Source organism: Uranotaenia lowii, chromosome 2 (genome assembly GCF_029784155.1).
Source record: "Uranotaenia lowii strain MFRU-FL chromosome 2, ASM2978415v1, whole genome shotgun sequence".
NCBI classification, from domain to species: domain Eukaryota; kingdom Metazoa; phylum Arthropoda; class Insecta; order Diptera; family Culicidae; genus Uranotaenia; species Uranotaenia lowii.
In genome coordinates this window covers 58,282,701-58,304,517 of record NC_073692.1, presented here as the reverse complement: position 1 = coordinate 58,304,517, position 21,817 = coordinate 58,282,701, and the positions used below count along the sequence as shown (strand labels likewise).

General features: G+C 36.4%; 1 protein-coding gene across 2 annotated transcripts in view; it reads right to left on the bottom strand.

Annotated features, from left to right (window-relative positions):
- The window catches only part of LOC129748718 (putative inorganic phosphate cotransporter), a 36,758-nt gene that overhangs the window by 10,888 nt on the left and 4,053 nt on the right, over positions 1-21,817 (bottom strand). Inside the window, exon 1 of one of the 2 annotated variants that reach the window (XM_055743411.1) lies at positions 2,013-2,151. The exons of the other annotated variant lie outside the window; for it this stretch is intronic. Within the exon in view, the coding sequence (XP_055599386.1) occupies positions 2,013-2,037 (25 nt within the window). The 5' untranslated portion in view covers positions 2,038-2,151. Of the gene's footprint in view, positions 1-2,012; positions 2,152-21,817 lie in introns of those variants that run through there. 2 annotated transcript variants of the gene reach the window in all.

Here is a 21,817-nt window from a genome sequence, read left to right as displayed (position 1 = left end):
GTCTCAGGTATAATGTCTCATGTCTCAGGTCTCAAGTATCATGTCGCATGTCTCATGACTCATAGCTATGTCTCAGGTCTCATGTCTCAAGTTTCTTATCTTCGGCTTAATGTCTCTTGTTTCGTGTCTCAGGTCTCATAACTCACGTCTTAGGTCTCAGGTCTTAGGTCCCAAGTCTGAGGTCTCATGTCTTAGGTCTCATGACTCGGGTCTCAGGTCTCCAAGTCTCAGAAGATTCTTCCAGCTTCAAAAAACTTGTTTCCTTTGAAAAGGACTATTTTCTCTCAGATACCGCGTTTATTGCAAAAACAGTGTAAAAAACAGGCTTATTTTCGAAAACCGCATAAAAATAGTCGTGTCAAAAACCGTCGTGAAAAAACGTAATTTTTTCATATTTTTATCATTTTTTGTCATTTTTTCTTCTCACGTCTATTTCCATTAATGGCCGATTTTTTCAATTTTTTTTATTTTTGTATTTGATTTATCTTCGTCATTCGTGTAAATTTTGCTATTCCTACTATTCATTTTATCATGTTTTCAATTTTTGTATTTTTATCATTTTTAAAATGTTTGTAATTTTTCTTATGTTAATATGTCAAATTTTGTCATTCTACTTCTGTTTTTTATTGTTAATTTGGTTTTTTTTTTTCATTTAAGACGTTTTTTTTTCAATTTGATCGTTATCATATTTTCTAGGTTTTGTCGTCTCTTGTTTTCGTTATTATTTTTCATTTATGTCATTTTTATGTTTTTGCCATTTTATTGTCAATTGTTAATATCATTTGTGTCATTTTTACTACATTTATTTTACGCCATTCTCCATTTGTGTCATTTTTCTTATTGTTGTAATAATAATTTAAGTCATTATAAAAATCAAAAAGTCTGATTTCAATACTCCGTTCGTGCTTAAACACAACAGTAAATTACACTCTCTTAAAATCAACCTCTACCTGTTGCTCAAACACATACTCTCTGTTTATAATTTCGTCTCCCATCAGCTGCTTTCAGCAATGTTTGGTGTATGGGAACTTTCCAATTCATTCAACAAAACGTACAGATACCTACCCCGGTATCGCTGCAGCTCGATTCATACACGTACCTTCACAGTGATCATTCTGTTTTTTTTTTGAATTTAGTATGGTGCTGGTATGGTTACTATCGTACCTTGATACTTTGAAACTGACACAGAGGTCTTATGAAAACTTATTCGGATAATCTTCAAAAAAAATTGATAAATTGGGGCCCTCGGAATCAGAGGAAGATACATGGGAGAGCAGTTTTAATTCAATTAAAAAAGTTTTTTTTTTAATTCTGAGTTTTGAAACAGATGTAGATTAAGATATGATGAATCGATTGATGTATTTAACTCAAAATCGATTATATCGGCACTTATCCCCCATATGATTCTGAGGGCCTCAATGTACGATGGGAACCTTTTAATCAATTTAGGTTTCTTATTATATAAAAATAATAAAATTAGGTTATGTTTAATTTTCTATTTTAATTTAAAAATATATTTGATTTTTTTGTTTTCAACCATCAATTTGAAACGACATTCCCTTTGCCTTTCGATAAATATAAACTCAAAGGATTACGGTGAAACCAATTTGACCGTGATTTTGCGATAGTAAAGCAATTTATAACGGTCGCCATTGAAATAGAAGCAGATTTCCTACCGTAACCACTATTCATGATTGTTTTTACTCGTATAAATATTAAAAAAAACACTACAATTTTAATATTTTATTTTTTGATCATAAAAAAACATAAAACTTAAGAGAGGATAAATTTATTCAAATAACAAAATTTATAAATGTTTTCTCTTTTTTAATTCACATAACTCTCTCAGAGTTTTTTTTTCTAATGATAAGAAGGAAATCTAACTCAAATTAAGGAAACCTTTTCAAACAATCCAGCAACAATCCACCAAACCTAATCAACAAATTTTAAACACTTTAAAGCGTAAAACCATAAACCTCGATACCCGTGAAATATACAAATTTTCTACTCACCCTCATTTCTGCGATTTCGCACCATGGTTATTTTCGATTTGAACCTCCACCGAGTCGTGGCGCGGGCACTAATCGATTAACAAATTTTACGGCACACCCGCATCAGGTGCAAGTTCTACGGAAACTGCAATTTCACTATCGAAATTGACCGGCCCATTAAGGTACTGGGATAGCCGTGGTCGACCTATCTAAAATAAACGTTTGCACAATTACCTACCCGTATGAGTAGAACTTGAGTTTGTTAGATGCAAACTTCTTATTATATGAAAAATAGATGACACTCATATCAACAGTATTTGAATGGTTTTTTTTTCGATTAATGTCATAACGTAACTTCAAAGGTACGATTCAAGTACCTACTATCTGCAAATTTTATTCATACGACTCCATCTTTGACGGCTTGGCACTTGATGCAATCGTTCAGTAATCGACTTATCTCACTCTTCCTATCGGTGAAGAAACGGTCCTTTCGTTTGACTTGGCGGGTACTTCCACTATTCGTTCAAAATGAATATATTTTTATTTTCGAGTCAAGTATTTGTTGAAAAAAATTTCAAATCATTTTGTTTAGCTCCGAAGTAAACAAAATGCAATGTAACTTCGCCTTATCATTATATTGATACAGTAGTGACTTGTTTTTAAACAGTAACATGTCACGTTTGTGACGACTACTAGGGTACCTTTTTCGTTAATTGGCAGCATGGATCAGACGTGAATACGTGAAGATTCAAAATCGATTTTAGAGTAGTTTCTTGCTCACTAAGACCAGCCGAAGAGAAAGTAGTTTAAAAAAGGGTTGACAATTTTTTTTCTCTCGAATAGATAAAATTTAAACTTAACCCTTCGTTTTATAAGGTAACAAATGTTCGCCAGTGTTTGTATGAAAACAGTGAAAATCGTATTTTGTTTTGATTCTTCTTACTTGATTTTTAAGAAAAAATACGAAATCATTAAATGAAGGGTTTAATCATTTAATGTGAACTCCATAGAATATGCTGAAAACAATTTGACCATCATTCGAATATGCAATTTTCAACGGTCTCCATAGTAACTGATTTTCTACCGAAAACACTAATTGGATCATCGAATCGTTCGATTGGTTTAAAATATTCCGAAAGTCGTCTCAGTTTGACATATACAGGCAGGGTAAATTTTTCTCATATACCTATTTCTTACTACTTAGATCGAATTTCACTTCATTTGAGATATTCCTATTCATATATTGACAAGAATGATCAAAACTATAAAATTGACATGAATGACATAAGTGACAAAAGACACAAATATAAAAAAAATGACAAAAACGTTGAAAACGATAAAAATGGAAATAATTGCCAAATTTTTGAAAATTACAGAAATAAAAAAAATGACGAAAAATACAGTAATTACAAGCATGGCAAAAATTAGGAAAATTACAGAAAAAAAATACGCAAATGGATGAAAATTGACAAAAATGTCATCATGGCCTAAATAACAAAAATGACAAAAAACGATAAAACTGTTCCAAATCACGAATGAGAAAAATGACTAAAATTACCAAATTTAAGTTTACTTTAAAAATATATAGGGGAGAATAGGCATACTTGATCCCCTTTTCTTATTTCCATCATGCCTTTTAGCAACCCGCCGTCTTTTGCATTTTTTGACAGCGCGTTATTTCAAGTTTAAATGCTCCAAAAGAACGATACATGAAATCGTAGATGAACTCAGCATTTTCGCGTGACTTTAAAAATTGTGATAATTTTTAAGTTAAAGGAGACTTGATCCTCGAAGATAAAAGGTCCGTAGACTATTTTTTGCCATATTAGTGCTCATCTCACAGTTTGTAAGTATCAAAGAGAATTTTAAAAGTTTGTCTACTACCTTGGCGTCATTGCATACTTTAAGGCGCAATTTTCTAGTTTTTATGTGAATACATTATTTTTATTCCTTTTTAACAAACGATTACTGGATAAACGTTAGTTATTGGACAGATATTAGTAATTTCTTGATAACCGATGATCACGATCTATTCAGAGGAAAAATACATATTTTTGGACTCTAGGGATTAATTATACCCATAACATACATTTTGGAAAACTTCTTCTTAAAAAAAATTACAGTTTACTATTGCTTTGAAAATATGGCATTATGAAGTTCTATATTATACTCCAACGATTGACATATTGGAATGAATATTTTTATTCTATTTTTTCATGTGAGAAACATTTAAAAATGATAAAAATAGATATTTAAATCACATTTTGTTAAATTTTTCAAACAAAGTTCAATAACTCGATATTTTTTTTTAATTTGTCGAGATAACAGCACTGTAATTTTTATCTTTTGGCATATTTTTTTAGAACTTTTGATATTTGTAAGACATACCTGTTTCGAGATATAGCGAAGGAATCAAGTGTCCCCAGGGATCAAGTATCTTCATTCTCCCTTATAATAAAAACCTCAAAATGCTTTATGAAAATTGAAACTCAGCCTATATAAACAGAAAACCATTTACAATAAACTTGAAATGTTTACAATCAAGAAATTAATTTTGTAGACATTTTTTATGTGATCATCTGTGAAAGTGGTTGATATTCATTTTAGCTGATACTTTTACAAAAAAATCAAATAACATGAGCCTCAGCTAAGATTTCCAAATCGTAATTTCAAATAAACATGGAATCTGATAACGCAAACTTATCTTGAATATTTCAGAACATTTCAAATTGATATTTTTTATGTGGAAAAAGATATATATATATAGTGTTTTGGAAATTTTGATAGCGAATGCGTACTTTATTTTGTCGCGTACTGTATATTAAAATGCATTTCTGTCTGTCTGTCTGTCTGTTCTCTATAGACTCAGAAACTACTAAACCGATTTGCGTGAAACTTGGCAGGTGGGGAGAAAATGGATCTAAATTTGGTCTCTTTAGGCTCTTGGCACTTTTATGCACATTAGAATGAGTCGATTTGGGATTATTTTTAAATTTCTCAAACCCTGGGGTCTAAAATGCTTGGCTTTGGTTCAAAACTTATCCATGAGTTTTTGCAGAATTTTTAAGTAAAGTTAACATGAGTAAATTTGAACTCTTAAGTTTGTATGGGAAATTTGAATATTTAGAAAAATCAACATCATTTTTGTTTCTTCTGTGCAACCGAGCCTGCGTATAGTTTTTGTGCCAAATTATAAATTCTCTAAAGGAAATTTTCCGCTATACAACTTTGTCTAAAAGCGTAACTTCATATATTATAAGACAAAAAAGTTATGGGATTATGTCCTTTGGCATTGAAAAACAATAAATTCAATTGAAATCACTGCTAGGTGCTGCATGACTAAATTTCATGCAGTACTTTGCGAGGCACCAGCAGTGATGTCAATTGAATTAATTGTATTTCAAAAGCAAAAGACGAACCCCTTTTTAAACAGGTAATAACTTTTTTGACTCGTAAAATACGAAGTTACGGTTTTCGACAAGGCTGTTCAGAGGAAAATTTTCTTTAGAGAATTCATAAATTGGCACAGAGACCATTTAGCAAGCTCGGTTCCACAGAAGAAACAAAAATGATGTTGATTTTTCAGTATAAAATATTCTATTTTCTGATATCTACAAATTTAAAAGTTCAAATTTACGCATGTAAACGATAGGTACTAAAAGATTTAGCACAAAATCATGGGTGAGTTTTGACAAAAAATAAAGCTTTTTAGACCCCAGGGCAGTGTTCCGAAAATCACTCATTTTCAATGAATGTTCCTGATTGCACTTCGCAACTGAACGTAAAGCGATCGGGTTTTGTTATTGATTGCTACTGGATCCGATCATCCATCGTTCCATTCATCGCTAAAATACAGATCACCTCGCACGATGTTTGCTGTCAAAACAGTGCAGCACTATCATCAAATTGGAATCTCATTATTGAGCGATGCATACGGCGAATCATGTTGGGCTAGGATCAGGAGTGAATGGTTCAGGCAGTGAGCGAGTGATACATGTAACCGATCATTAGCAAATGTTGTTTGATTTTAAACATAGCCAATTAATAAATTTATTTGATTTTACAGCTTTTTTTACTATAGTAAGAATTAAATCAAACTGTAGTTGTGTTTGTGATGGAAAGATGATCACTTCCGCCGTCTTTTCAATTTCTAATCAGCCAGGCGGATACTGAGTGAGTCAGAATGGATCAGTTGGTATCTCACTCATCTCCGATATGCGATGTTTGCAAACCCGATGATTCTGAATGATGGGACTCGGTTGGCATTGCTGAGTAGAGCGCTGATCGAGATTGCATACCAGTCGGGCGAAGCAGTTGCGAGAGGCGCTATCCCATTATACAATCAGAATGTATCCAACAGGAAACGCATCCTGAGTGTTAATTTTGATTGATTTTCGGAACATTGCCCCAGGGTTTGAGAAATTCAAAAATGACCCAAAATCGACTCAGTCTAATGCACATGCACCGATTACTCTACAGATTTGGTTTGACATAATTTCACAGATTTCCTTAGCAGACAGTAAGATGTTAGGATTACGACGAAGATATTTTTAAAGATAAAAATAGGCATGTTAATCTCAAGGGTATGCTATATCAACACCGAATAGACTAATTGTCTCGTTCAATGTGGAACATTATTTTTTAGCTCTCACCCTTGAGTTTAATATGTCTTCCTTCTCCCCTAATAAAGAAAGTTTTTAATGAAAATGTGTAAAATAACGCCTAGATTTAAAAAACGTAGAGTAGTTTGTATAATATAAGATGCATGTGCATAAAAGTTAGAGCTAAAAAAAGCAGATTCGCAAGCCGAAAAAATGTTAGGCCGAATGGTCAAAAGGATGAATGATCGTAATGAATGGTTGCTAGGCCGATATGACATCTTTTACATTTATCTGCATGTTAGGCCGATGACGATAGGCCGAATAGGCGTATGGCCGAATTGTCATTAGGCCGAAAAGCCGAATGGTCGTCAAGCTGGCCTAGCATCCATTACAAAAATTACAAAAACGACCATTCGGCCGAACGATCATTCCGCCTTATATCAATTCTGCCTGATGGCCATTGAGCCATTGAGCTAACAGACATTGGCCTTAACATGCAAACAAACGTTAATATGTTTTATCAGCCTACCATACATTCGGCCTTACGATTATTCGGCCTAATAACCATTCGGCCTAATCACCATTCGGCCTAACGACCTTTCAGCCTAACATCTATTCGGCCTTATGGCCATTCGGCCTGATAACCATTCAGTCTTATTCGGCTTTTTGTCCTATTCGGCAGAACATCCTTCGGCCTGTTAACCCATACGGCCTAGCGACGTTCGGCCTAACATCTTTTTGCCTATCGGCCTTCGGTCGAATGTTCGGGCCCCTTTTTTGAGCGACCCCTTTGATTAAACGGGCTGTAATTTCGGATTAAGTTTTCTGGAAGGCCTAGGATTAATTTAGAAACAAACACAAACACACATAGGATCTTAATGAAACTTGATGTTTCCTCGAAGAGATTCCTTTTTACGTAGCTCTACAGTACACAGAAAGTGTACTATTTATGTATTCCGTGACTGGGATTCGATTTCATGGCCGTTGGCTTAGAAGACTTTAAGGCTATCCTCTTTTTTGTTAAAAGAACGGACTTTGTTACGATAAAAAAATATCAGAGTACCCCATTAATCTGAACTACACCCAAATCGATTTTTTTTTTCGGGGATTTTCATCCGGTTGGATGATTCATCCCGTCGCACCCAAATCGAAGCTGAATCATTCGGAAAAATGTTGGGGATCTGTTTTCTTATCAAGGTTTTTTTAGATCGAAACTATTACATGATATTTTTTTATTTTATTTTTAGCATTCAAATTGGAATAGGAATTACAGTCAGCTGTGAAACTCCTTGTTTTTATGTATTGATAATCAACTCACGACTCCCATATCCAATTGTTCAAATATTTAGATAAAAATTCGAAACTGCTAAAAATTCCGAGTAAGCTATTTGTCTCGATTCTGGTTCACCATGTCACCCAGATCATGTGACAGATCGATTAACTTAATTCATTAGGAATACACGTCGTTGTAATCAGCCAGGATGTAGCAATTACGTGTAGCTGTAGCGCTTGGCCAGTAGACAGCCTTCGTAGCTATTCGAAGTTCGACAAAAAAAAACAACAATGCCGCATAAGGATCCCTTCGCGCTGTGTTATCCGTTAGGGCCGATCGTTATCGGCACGTGCGGATCGATCACGTCATGTAGATGCCTACCTAGTTCCGAGTTTTGCTTGGCAGTTTAGAAGCGTGCCGTCCAAACCCGATATGCTCGTCTGTGCGGCGATTTTCCGAGCAAAATCAGACAAGTTGGCGCATAGGTATTCAACGGCGACGAACCTTGGTAGTTAAGCTATAAACTTGCTGGCGCACACATGATGATGTACGAAAAAGCCGCGCGCCGCTGCGTTCTAACCGGCTTTGCAGCCATTGACCAAAAACTGATTTCCTTCCTAGCGGTTGATGACTGCAGTAGGAATCAATATTATTGTTTTTCGATTCCAAAACTTAAACAACAACACTCACTCGCCAGTAGGAACCTACGAGGAATTACCGGTCTCATCCGGTGAGAGGAGTAGCCGGAGTAGCTACCTACTAGTAGTTGGGAAACGTGATCTGGCTGTTGAGTGGAGTGGTTGGCATTTAATCTCTTTCGGTTGGCAATTGTAACAAGTAACCATTCGATAGGTGGCCGGCCAAGGGTACTTGAAAGTGGTGGCCATTTGAATCGGTCAATGGTAGCGAACCTTTGTTTTTTTAAGGTTATGTCAACAGCTTTGGAGATGTTGTTGTTCCACGTGACCGTTACTCGACGGAATAAGTTCTACTAATTTTATTACTATCACAGTCGCATCTCAGTTTGCTTATCGGCTGTGTAGACTCGATTCAAATCATAATTCCAAATGGGGAAAGTAAGGTTAATCCTTTGGATTAAAACGTTTCAAAACGCTTGCTTAAACTTGTAGGAACGAACTTGTTATCTGTGATTTGTGTTGATCGAAGCTTATGTTCGGTTCAATAAATCGTTGGTTTACAACTATCACTTGACCCACTATTTTATCTAGAGAGGTTTTCAAATTTTATCAAAGCCAAGGATTAGGGTCATTGCTATCGGAGTATTATGAATCGGGGTAGTTGGATAATTGCAGCTGAAATCCCTAATGAGATTGATAAGATATTCTGCATTGAGCATTGAGTAATCGTTTTAATTGGATCAAAGTAAATTATATTTGGTTATATTTTTATCAGATCTTTCTAATTTGAATAAAATTTTCACGAGCAATAAAAAATGTCAAATTTTTCATTTTTGATGTTCGATTCTAGGAAAAATTGAAATATTTAGTACCTATTAAGTTACACAATACAAACTAAGTGAGGATGGAAATGGATGTTTTTTATTTTATTAGTATTCTAATTCCATATACTGCTGGAAATTTCAGATCAATCAAACTTAATTTAGGATGTTTTGAACCTGGAAGATCACCGAAGAGGGGCTACATGAAATAGGATGAATCGAAGTTTTTAAATTTAATTTCATAATTCGAAATTATGAAAAAAAATCAATCACATTACTGATAAAATTACAAAAAAGACAAAATACAAAGACAAAGACATGGCTCCTTCTGAAGACGCACGCAGGTCACAACTTTTTTTTTCAGGCGAGAAGTTTTACTCTTGAAGCAACATCGAACAAGCAAAATGACCGTGCTTATCTAATATATAAAGATGAGTTGGACTATATATGTTTGTATACATTTGTACATTTGAACTTCCATTTCTGAATTTTTCATTCCAACTTCCGATTTCCTTTTCTGTGATGTTTTACATAAGTAAGGAGTGTATCCGAGAAAAATGCAACACTTTGTTTTGTGAATTACTTTTGAATACACGGAAGGAAATTGACGAAATTGTCATTGAAGCTACCTAATAATGTAATGTATACGTGTACAAAGTTTGGTCACAATCTGTCGAGATGTTTTTGAGATAGCGTCTAAGAATTAAGTTCATTGACCAATTTATCTGGGCAGGATCGAGAAAAATCCAGAAAAGTCCCAGTGGGAGACCCAAAAACAGCTGGAAATCAACTATTCAACCAAAGTTCACATGGTAAATCATTAAACAAGTCCTAGAGAATCCAATAGTAAGTTAAATTTGAATAAAAGTAAAGATGATTGATTCCATGAAGTTAAGGAATGTGAAAAGTTTTTTCAATCTCAATTCAAAAATATTAATAGAGGAAGTGATAAAAAAAGATATTTTTTTCTGACTGGTTCGTCTAGCTGACTAATAAATAGGCCTGACTTCATTTCTTTAAGGTAGAAAAGCTGCCAACCGCTAAAATAAACAAAATACGGTCGTCAAATCGTGCGCAAATTATTTAGACTGATAGTGAGGAGGTATTTTGAAAAAAATTCTAATAGACAGCATAAGGAACTCTTTAGAAGTCATCTGGCAGGTTTCCAACCACAAACATTTCGTTGACAAGTCTCACCTGTACTTCCCGGAGAAATACAAGGAGAAAAAATTGAAAAATTTGATTTCTACACGGAAAATAATAAAAAGGTAAAATTTACCGAGATAAAAAGGTGAATGCTTGTGAAATCCAAAAAGGTAACTTTTACCTCACCGAGGTGAAACTCACCTCACAACAAGGTAAAGTTTACCTGAATCGAGCAGACAAAAAAGGTAGAATTCACCTAGTAAAAAAGGTAAATCCAAAAAAGGTACTTTCTACCTCTTCGAAGTAAAGCTTACCTCGTAGCGAGGTGAAGTTGACCTGGATTGCGCTGAACAAAACGGTACAATTCACCTCGAAAAAAAGGTAACTATTTTCCGAACCCGTTTATTGAGGTTAAGTTGTTTTTTTCATTCAGGAATAAGTTTTGTTTCGTGCGCAATACGTGAAAATAGGAACAGAAAGGTAAATTTAGCTTTAGATTTCATTTTGTTGTGCTGGTTCTCATCATAAAACTATATTACAGATTGGCCTACTGAGCTACGAAGTGTTCTCCTCATAATTTCGTAACAGCCGAATATTATCCCCCAGCTAGCCGGATGAGTCGAACCGAGAAGGGACGAAATGTGCTAATTGTAGGAGGATTCAACGGCCATGGTGGACACGGAAAAGGCAGCGTTGATGACCGAGAGGATGCAATAGTGTTTTCCTCCGCCGAAACAGAAAATTGGAGGAAAAAAACGGAGAAGAACATTATTAAAACATACATTCCCAAAACATTAATGCAATTAATGGAAAACAAAAATAAAATCTTGAATGAATTTGTGTCTTTGTTTCATTTAATTTAGTGAATAACCAGAACAGTAGAAAAAAACCCTTTTAGATAGTGAATGGAAAACCGGTAGAATGTATCTTTTTGCTCAGTGAATCCCAAAAAGGTAAAATTTACCTTTTTTCTAAGTGAAAAGAAAAAAGGTACAATTCATCTTTTTGCTAGGTGAATGAAAAAATGGTAAAATTTACCTCGAAAGAGGGGTGGAAAAAAAGTACCGCGCTACTCGGTAAATTTTACCTTTTTATTATTTTCCGTGTAGTACTTCAGAAGGCTAAAGATCTGTGGAGGCTGCAAATCACTCAGTGTTTCATATCGATTGACGCGATGAATGGCTAAAAATACAAAAAAAGATTGCCTCTAAATGCGGCCGTTTTTTCTACAAAGCACTTCAAAAGGGGGGCTGGACATTCGGCCGAAGGCCAATAGGTCGAAAGATGTTAGGCCGAAGGTCGCTAGGCCGAATGGGTTGAAAGGCCGACGGATGTTCGGCCGAATAGGACAATAGGCCGAATGCGACATTAGGCCGAAGGTTATTTGGCCGAATATTATTTGGCCGAATGGGCGATAGGCCGAATGGTCAATAGGCCGAATGGTCACTAGGCCGAATGGTCACTAAGCCGAATGGTCATTCGGCCGAATAGTCATTTGGCCGAATGGTCATTCGGCCGAATGGTCATTTGGCCGAATGGTCATTAGGCCGAATGGTCATTAGGCCGAATGACCACTAGGCCGAATGGTCACAAGGTCGAATGGTCGTTAGGCCGAATGGATGCTAGGCCGAATGGTCATTAGGCCGAATGATCGTCGGGCCGAATGGATGCTAGAAGGACGTTAGACCGAATAGCCACTAGGCTGAATGGTTGTTAGGCTGAATGGTCGTTGGACCGAATTTATGCTAGGCCTATAAGACATACATATTATCGCTTTCTTGCATGTCGGGCCGCTCAGTAGTTAGGCCGATCAGTAGTTAGACCGTATGGTCGTTAGGCCGAATAGTCATCAAACCAAATGGTCATCAGGCCTAATGGATATTGCCTTGTGATCATTCGACCTAATGACCATTCGGCCTTATGAACATTCGGCCTAACAGCCATTCGACCAAACGACCATTCGGCCTAACAGCCATTCGGCCTTACGACCTAGCATGCCGACATGTGTAAAAGATTTCATTCAGAAACCATTCATGACGATCATTCAGCCTTATGGCCATTCGGTCTTACGACAATACGGCCTTGCGACCATTCGGCCTTGCGACCATTCGGCCTTGCGACCATTCGGCCTTGCGACCATTCGGCCTTGCGACCATTCGGCCTTACGATCACTCGGCCTTACGACCATTCGGCCTAATGACCATTCGGCCTATTGATTATTAGGCCTAATAACCATTCGGCCTTACGTACATTCGGCCTTACGGCCATTCGGACTAATGACCATTCGGCCTAGTGACCATTCGGCCTAATAACCATTCGGCTTTATGACCTTTCGGCCCAGTGATCATTCGGCTGAACATCCTTTCGGCCTTGCTTCCTTTCGGCCTAACAGCATTCGGCTGGATAACCGTCGGCCGAATAACCCATTCGGCCTAGTGGCCTGTTCGGCCAGATAGCCCATTCGGCCGAACGTCCATCGGCTGAATGACCTACGGCCGAATGGCTTTCGGCCTCATGACTTTCGGCTGAATGACCCAGCCTCCTTCAAAAGGTCCCACAAAGTTTATACTATGCTTAAAGTTGGATCTGGAATCGTGCCATTACGCAAAAACTGTGGTGGAGTGATAAAAAGTTAAATATGTTGTTTTTGTGCCGAAGTAGGACAATCGACCAAATTTGTTATAACTTCGACCAAATTCAAAATTATTAGTTACAGGAAACAGAAAACTTTTTCTAAAATGGCCTTGTTTAAAAAAAGCGTTGTTCATAGTTTGCATTGCATTATAGATGGCACACGTGTTGCTCAAAAATTAAAGTTAAAAAACTTCATCATTGGAGGCTATCTCAAAAACCACTTGACAGAATATCACAAAAATTTGCACATGTAAACAATACATTACCAGGTAGCTTCGCTGAGGATTTCATCAATTTCCATTAATGTTTTCAAAAGTTATTCACAAAACAAAGAGGTGCATTTTTTTTCGAATGTTTATTATTTATCCTTATGTTCATTCTGTTTCGGTTAGTTTTCATATCGACAGTACTGATTAGCCAACGAATTTAAATTTTTTACCGAAGATCAAAAATTCAGCGCAACGAGCGTAGAACCAAATTTGTAGCGCTTTAGATAAGTGCCTAATCATGTTTTTTACTGCGGTCAAACAACTTTATCATTGGGTATAGTTGTAGGTATCAGTTGTATTGTTGGAGCAAAAGTATTGCTTGTAAGATCGTTCGAGTTTTAAAAGTGTTGTTGCAATGTAACAAATGAAAGGTAAAAAGAGTTTGTTTTCATTTTTGCTAATGGAATTTACTTTATTTGAAAAAAGGCTTGGTTGCACTTTTTTTTATCAAGCTACGTATTTGCATTGCAAAACAATGGAATCGAACCGAACAAAAAGTAGCGAAAGTTGTTCAACTGGAATTTAAACCCACTGAACATAAGATAAATACCTAAAACAGTGCCACGCTGAGCTCGGTTGATATGGGAATGAAAATGTGGATCAATGCTATAATCTGATTAATTCCGCTGCTTAAGTTGTTGGTTGTCTCGAATTGCCGGAACTAGTTCTGAACAAACCTGTCTCAAGAATGTTTTGGTCGATCCGAGGCAATGATCGTAGTTATTTTCGTTTGGCTAAACGTTAATTTGATAAACTTGTTTACTTCCTCGAAGCATATCATAACAATGCATATTGGCAGAATTTGGGCAAATGTGACTTTAGTTTGTAGATAGTTGAAAACCCTAATAGTAGTGTTTTGTGAAAAAATAATAAAACATTAGACATACTTAGAAATTGTTTGTTCACAAACATTTTTCATGATTGTTATAAAACCTCAATAAAACTCTACGTCAAAATCTTAATTACATCTCATCCTAAACCATGTATCTGCATAAATTTTAATCTATGTTACTTGTAATAAAAGCTTAATTCTGTTTTAAACGATAACTTCAAGCTGGCAGTTACTGGTAACAATTAAGTTTACAAGCACTAGCAGCTTAATGTATTGTGCCACCTATCAACTGAAATAAAGGTACAATCAATTCCATCACTGATATGCAGTGACTACTCAAGTGCAAGTTCAATTTCGAAACGTTTGTAAACGGGTGAAGGGAAAATATCAACAGCCATGCAATAGTTGAACAACAGTTGGTATAATAAGAAGTGTTACTATGTATAGTTTAGAGTCTTTTGATAAGCGTTTTTGTTTGAATTCTTTTCAAAAAGGAAATTAAAAATTAGAATTTTTGTCTACAATGAATGACAGATCGTAAACCTTCTACAATATCACATAGTTTCAGTTATAAATTGTAACAAAACAACAACGATGATTCAGTACAAATGATCATGTGTTCATTGGATCGAACGGGCTAGCAAGTAAATTGCAAGTTTTACATGATCCGCGATTATGCTATCGCTTTTATGACAGCTCATCACAAGCTGACAGGTTTGTGTATCGAGGTACACGTGTTAGTTTTTTGTTTTTCAACCGTACTGCCCCATAGCAACTTTCGATTCATCTCCAAATCAGATCTCGTCTGGCGTAAGCTGAGCACTGACTGACAATTGTTGCAGCACCCCTGCCGTTTCGAGTATGACATTAAAATGGGAAGGAATATATTTAGCTGGGATTCGGTTTAACTATTAAACGGAATTTACGATTCTAACCGTCTTGAAAGAAATATAGACATACATGCACATGATCATAATCGAAAAAAATGATTCACATTTTGTTCGGGCTAAAGCTCTGGTTGACTCAACGATCATTCGGAACTCTGCGGTCTATCAATCTTGCATACGTTTCGGTTTTTCAATTTTCTTTTCGCGATGACCGTTTTGAACCCTGGCTTATCAAAATGATTTGTCATTATTTTCACGCATGTTTCATTGAGCATTGGTAACAAGCCTGTTGACGGGATTATCAACATTGACACTGAACTAATTAATTTTTGAGTAAACAAACCTACTGATATTCTCTTGAGTGTTAAAAATGTCAAAATGTCCAAACACCAGCTCGCTGTGTTGCGCTGCAACCGAATTAGAATACAACAAAAGCATTCATAATATGTACTTAGACAAATAACAGTTTGAATTCAAAGCTATTTATGAATATAATTCCCAAGAATATTTAAAAATAAGTAGATATGCATAAGGACTGTACTCGAAAAAATAAAACACTTACTCGATACAGCTTTTGAATGCGTGGATTGGAACTGATGAAAGTGGTTTTTAGGACAGTGACATGGAAAGTTACAGTCGAAATTATGAAGGTTTTTTATAAGATAGTTACTAGTTAATTTTGAACGCCTTAAACTTCAAAAATAAAAATAAATCTATAGATAACCATATCTTTTTGTATTGTACACAGTGAACCTTAAGTTTGAGCTGCGATTAGTAAAATCTTTAAAAAAATACTCATAGTTCAATAAAAAATAATCATTAATTTGAGCTTTTGTTTTTGCTGACTACGAAAAATTATTGAAGGAAGTTTATGTAGAAAATTGGGAAAGAGCCAATCTACCTCATTCTTGCAACCAACGAATAAGGATTGAATTTTACCATGATTATTACATCCATATTACCTACCTTGACTCATTTGGTTTGGAAATATAACTATTCTATGAACCATTTATTCGACAAAATAATAAATATGTCCTATATGGGTCATTCCAAATGACCATGAAAATGTATCGACCCTCTCCGAGTTGGCCCTAAAGCAGTAGGATAACTTTTTGTAATGTATATAAGGACACCCCTCCGAAAGGGAATGCAATTATTTCAAAAATTTTTCAATTTTTAATGAGCCAATGGCTCCCTTTCGGAGGCGGGTAGTCCGATTCACCCAAAACTTTGGATTTGTCGTATTAACGTTACAAAATGTCATCCTTCTGATTTAGAGCCTAATCGGTGAGGGTCGATTAGACTGCCCCAAATTTGTATGGAAAATTTCAAACTTGTGAAAAGCTATGCGTTGCAGGCTAGAATGGATTCTATGCCGAGTACACGATCTCATATCAAATTTGGGCCAGATCGGACCACGGATGTCGCTCAACGAGCCTGAAGTTTGTTTATGAGATTTTGAGACATTTTGTTCGGGAGGAACATGAAAATCCAGTATTTTATAAAAAAGTTTGGTCTCCTTCTGCCGACATCTTTTGAATACAGTTTTTCTTAAAGCCCTAATTATGACAAATATTTCATCCCAAGACTGCATTTCGATTAGAGTTAAGATGAAAAAGTTATTGGGCTTCAAAAAAGGGGCCAACTTTTTTAGGGGTGATATTTATCACTGTTAATGCTGCGTCAAAATGTTCGAGGCAATGCCTCATTGAAAGAGATGAATATCACCCTTGAAAAAGTTAGCCCATTTTTGAAGCTTAATAACTTTTTTTTATCTTAATTCTAATAGAAATACAGTAGTCGGATAAAATATTTGCCATAACTTAAGCTTACATAACCAGTATTCCAAAGAAATCGGCCGAAGAGGATCATTCATGAAAAACTCAACATACCATACAAACTTCAGGCTCGTTGAACGACCCCTTCCCGTGATTCGATTCGGCCCAAATTTAGCATGAGATATGGTACTAGGGCTCGGTATCGGCTAGGTGATCAAAAGGTGGAAGCACCACTTCGATGGACACCTGAACGGCGCACATGCAGGAGATCAAGACGGTGGGGGAAGGTACATCGCCGGCGTAGCCAACGACGTAGAGGAGCCACTCCCAACGATGAGTGAAGTTAAGGAAGCCATTCGCCAGCTGAATATTCAGAAACAAGTCGGCTGGGAAGGATGGCATGGCAGCTCATCAAAATGGGCCCGGACAAGTTGGCCGATTGCCTACATCGGTTGATAGTCCGGATCTGGGACACAGAACAGCTACCAGTAGAGTGGAAGAAGGGGATAATATGCCCCATCTACAAGAAGGGCGACAAATTGGACTGTGAGAACTACCGAGCGATCACTGTCCTCAATGCCGCCTACAAAGTGTTGTCCCGAATCCTACTCCACCGCCTAACGCCACAAGCATTCGTGGGAAGTCATCAGGCCGGCTTCATGGAGGAACGCGTTCGAACGGTCAGTGACGGACTAGATCTTTACGGCAAATCCTCCAAAAATGCCGTGAACACCAAGTCCCTACGCACCATTAATTCATCTACTTCACAATCGACCGTGACGAGCTATGGAAAATCATGGACGAAAACGGCTTCCCCGGGAAGCTGGCCAGACTGATCAAGGCGAAGATGGATGGAACGCAGCGCTGTGTGCGGGTTTCGGGTACATTGTCGAGTTCATTCGAATCTCGCAGGGGGCTTCGAAAAGGCGATGGTCTATCCTGCATGATATTCAACGTGGCGTTAGAAGGTGCTATTCGACGAGCGGGGGACGAAATGCGGGGCACGATTTTAAACAGATCCGGTCAACTTATCTGCTTTGCCGATGAAATTGATATAGTCGGCAGATCATCTGCGGCGCTGGCTACCGCATACTGAAACGCGAAGCAGGAAGGATTGGGTTGATGATTAATACGTCCAAGACGAAGTACATGCTGACCTGCGGATCCGAGACCGGCCGAACTCGCTTGTCCAGCAATAACAAGGTCACAGTCGACGGCGACGAGCTGGAGATAGTCGAAGACTTTGCCTATCTCGGCTCACTGGTGACGGCAGACAATGACACCAGCCGTGAGATCCGGCGGCGAATTATCAGCGGAAGTCGTGCCTACTATGGACTCCACAAGCAACTGCGGTCGAGAAGACTTAGCCCTCGCACGAAGTGTAGCCTGTATATGACGCTTATTAGACCGGTTGTTCTCTACGGGCACGAAACATGGATATTGCTCGAGGAGGACCTGCGTACACTCGAAGTATTCGAGCGACGAGTGTTAAGAACCATCTTTGACGGCGTACTGGAGAACGGAGTGTGGAGGCGAAGGATGAACCACGAGCTCGCGCGACTCTACGGCGAACCCAGTATCCAGAAGGTGGTTAAGGCTGGCCGGATACGCTGGGCGGGACATGTTGCGAGAATGCCGGACGACTGTCCTGCAAAACAGGTGTTCGCTACGAATCCGGTAGGAAAAAGACGAGCGGGGGCGCAACGAACGAGGTGGTTAGACCAAGTGGAGCGTGATCTAGCGAACGTGGGATGTCCGAGAAATTGAAGAACGGTTGCCATGGACCGAGTGAATTTAAGGAATTATGTTCGTCAAGTTATGTCGTGAGACGGAGTACTATGTAAATAAATAAATAAATAATGGTTTAGCCTTCAGCGCATAACTTTTTCAAAAGTCGCTTTTCCAATTAAAATCTTGTATATAAATTGTCGTGTAACGGTGTTAAAGCTACGATCATTTAGAATCCGGACATTTCATTTCGGTGCTAGATACACTACTAGAGTTTAGATATGCACAATTTTGGCAGTGTTGTTTTTTTTTTATAAAAAGCCAATATTTTTCAGATTTTTTAATTTACGAGTTTTTGAGATATTTACGATAAGGACATGATAAAAATGATTTTGCACAATCACCTCGGAAATCCTTCATTGTCGATTTGAAAACTCACGAACTGTTGTTTTTTTCTGGATTTGATAAGCCAAATGGTTAAGAAGTGTATTAAGGAGACCCTCTAGAACAGTGGTTTTCAAAGTGAGAGCTTCCAGGGGGGGCGGTGAGCCCAATTTTGAAATTTGGAGGGCGTTGGAAGGGCTCAGGGGGGCGGTGAATTCGTAATTCACATTTTCACAAATCACGAAACAACGTAGATTTAGAAATGAATCAATTCGATGCAAAACAATGAAATTACGTTACAGAACTGAACATCAGGCTCAAGACTAAAATATCGATAATTTCACAGAGCTGCATGCAAATTTTTATTCCAATATCTTATATATTTTTTTTCTAAAATTATTTCAATAAAATTATTTTATATTGTCACATATTTTGTGTATCCTCTACTACGCTTTAACAGGATGAATCATCCAACCGGATGAAAATCCTCGAAAAAAATACCCTCTACATGTTGATCTTGTTTTGTGAGATTATTTCGGGTTATATCAATTAAAAAAGATTATTTTAGATAGCAAGGCTTGAATTTTTTTTAAATGTATGTAAATGCAAGAAAACTGATATTTCTGTTTATCAACCATCGAAAAATTCTGTGACACACTTTTACATCTGTGATTAGCTATAGCTTTTTGGGAAGAAAATTTGAAAAAAAATTTTTAGGTAAGAGAATTTTTAATTCAAGTTTTTACTTGTTCATCTTCATTTCAATTGGGCCATTTGCATTCGATAAACTTTCAATCTATTCGGTTATTACTTACATTGCCGGAATTCAGTTTTTAAAATCTAATTTAAACTTTAAGATCAGGGAATGCTGCAAAACTTTGAACAGGACTCAAATTTTGATAACAAGAAATAATACTATTTTTTACCGTTATTTCACCGACTGGACAGTAATAAGTTTGTAAGTTTTTATTCAATAATGCAAATTTATGGTGAATATAGAATTTTGTTTATCAAAATTTAAGATACATATATGATTTTATATCAAAACAAACTAATAAATCAGTTTAAGTAATTATTCAGCAAATTTTACATAGAATTGTTTGCTGGAGGTGTGAAGCAAAATGAGGCCCTTGGAGCCAAAGGATAAGTGAATAAAAGCTCATTTTGAGAAAACGCGCTTTTATGTTTTTGTGTATGGTCATTTTTCATACATTTTTCGAAAATTTGCATTTTTCTTTCGGACGAAATAGTATTTGAAAAATAACGAAATATAGTTTGAAATATGAAGAATCGTTTTATTTTATTTATGTTTAAATTTATGCAACTTAAGATTGAAAATCTTTTGATTTGTAACATTTTGTATGATAATTTGTTTGATGATTATTCTATTACTGTTTCTGAAAATGTACCTACTACCAATCTACATGTGTGCTATTTTGTATCGTTTAGTTTTGCCAATAAACTCTCCCTGAATCCTCTTCTTTGAGTTATGTTTTTAATCACGTTGGGTAGCTGATTCCAGTTAACGATACCTCTAACAACAAATGAACTATCATAGTAAAAAGAATTGTGGATTGAAATTTGAGTATTGGAAGAATCGTTTGACATTATAAAATTAAAATCGACCATTTTTACACTTATAATACTTCCTACCCCTTTGGCTCTGATGGTCAAATTTGATTTGAATGGATTTTGAGTTAGGTCTTACAACCACATAAAGCCAAAAGCTTATGGTTTTTCAACGATCCAGCTTATCGTTATTTTAAAATTTTCTGAAAATTTGCCCAGGGGGGCGTTGAGCTCGAAAATTTTGCAAAAGGGGCGGTGAGTGAAAAAAGTTTGAAAACCACTGATCTAGAAGACTCACGAAGTTCAAACCAAGCATCGAAAAAGAACCCTTGATCGCAACTATGGTTAAAGGCTTATGGTTATTGCGAATAATTGAATGCATACCCCTGCCCTAACTACCTATACACACAAAAAAAAAGCATAGTAAAATTACTAAATCCGTGGTTTAAACGAACAACAGGCGACCATATTTTTGAGTCAAATATGTTTTGTTGTTTATAATACCATACGCATAGCTATTTTACCATGTGCTCAATTTGGCTGCGCATAGTAAATTCGACTGCGTTTTAGTAAAATTGTCAATGAAATGATGCATTGTTTTACTTCGTCCCTAGTAAAATTAATATGTTTCATGATGAAACTAGTATGTGTTATGATAAAGATTAGGAGGAGCGAGGAGCTTGATTTAAATAGTAAAATTACTATGTATGTTTGTTTGTTTATTTGCATGCATGCATTATGACATTATTTGAAACATGAAAATTCACACTTCCGACACACGTCGGTCAATGTTAGTGTGTTCTCCCGATGCTCTGGAATGATTTTCAAAGTTATGAAGCTATAAAGCAGCTCAAAATTAGTTTTTTTTACAAACGGGTTTGATGATTAATGATCCTGAATTAGTGTAAACAACAAGAATGTTTACCATAGTAAAATTATCATACGCACTTATGTTTTTGAGTCAAATATGTTTTGTTCTCAAAAGTACGATGTGCGTAGTATTTTGTTGATATGAATTGGTGAACAATGTCAAAATTACTATGCGGACGGTAGTTTTGATAGAAATTATGATGAAATTATCATGACCATAGTATTTTCGACAACAAACATTGAGAGTTATCGAAAATTACCAGGTACATAGTAATTTCAATATTGTTTCATGCGCACTTTCACAAAATCGATGTTAAACTTTTCGTGGTTGAAAATACTATAGCGCTGAAATGGTAAAATTATCATGACAGCGTCTTTGGGATGACCACTCACGAT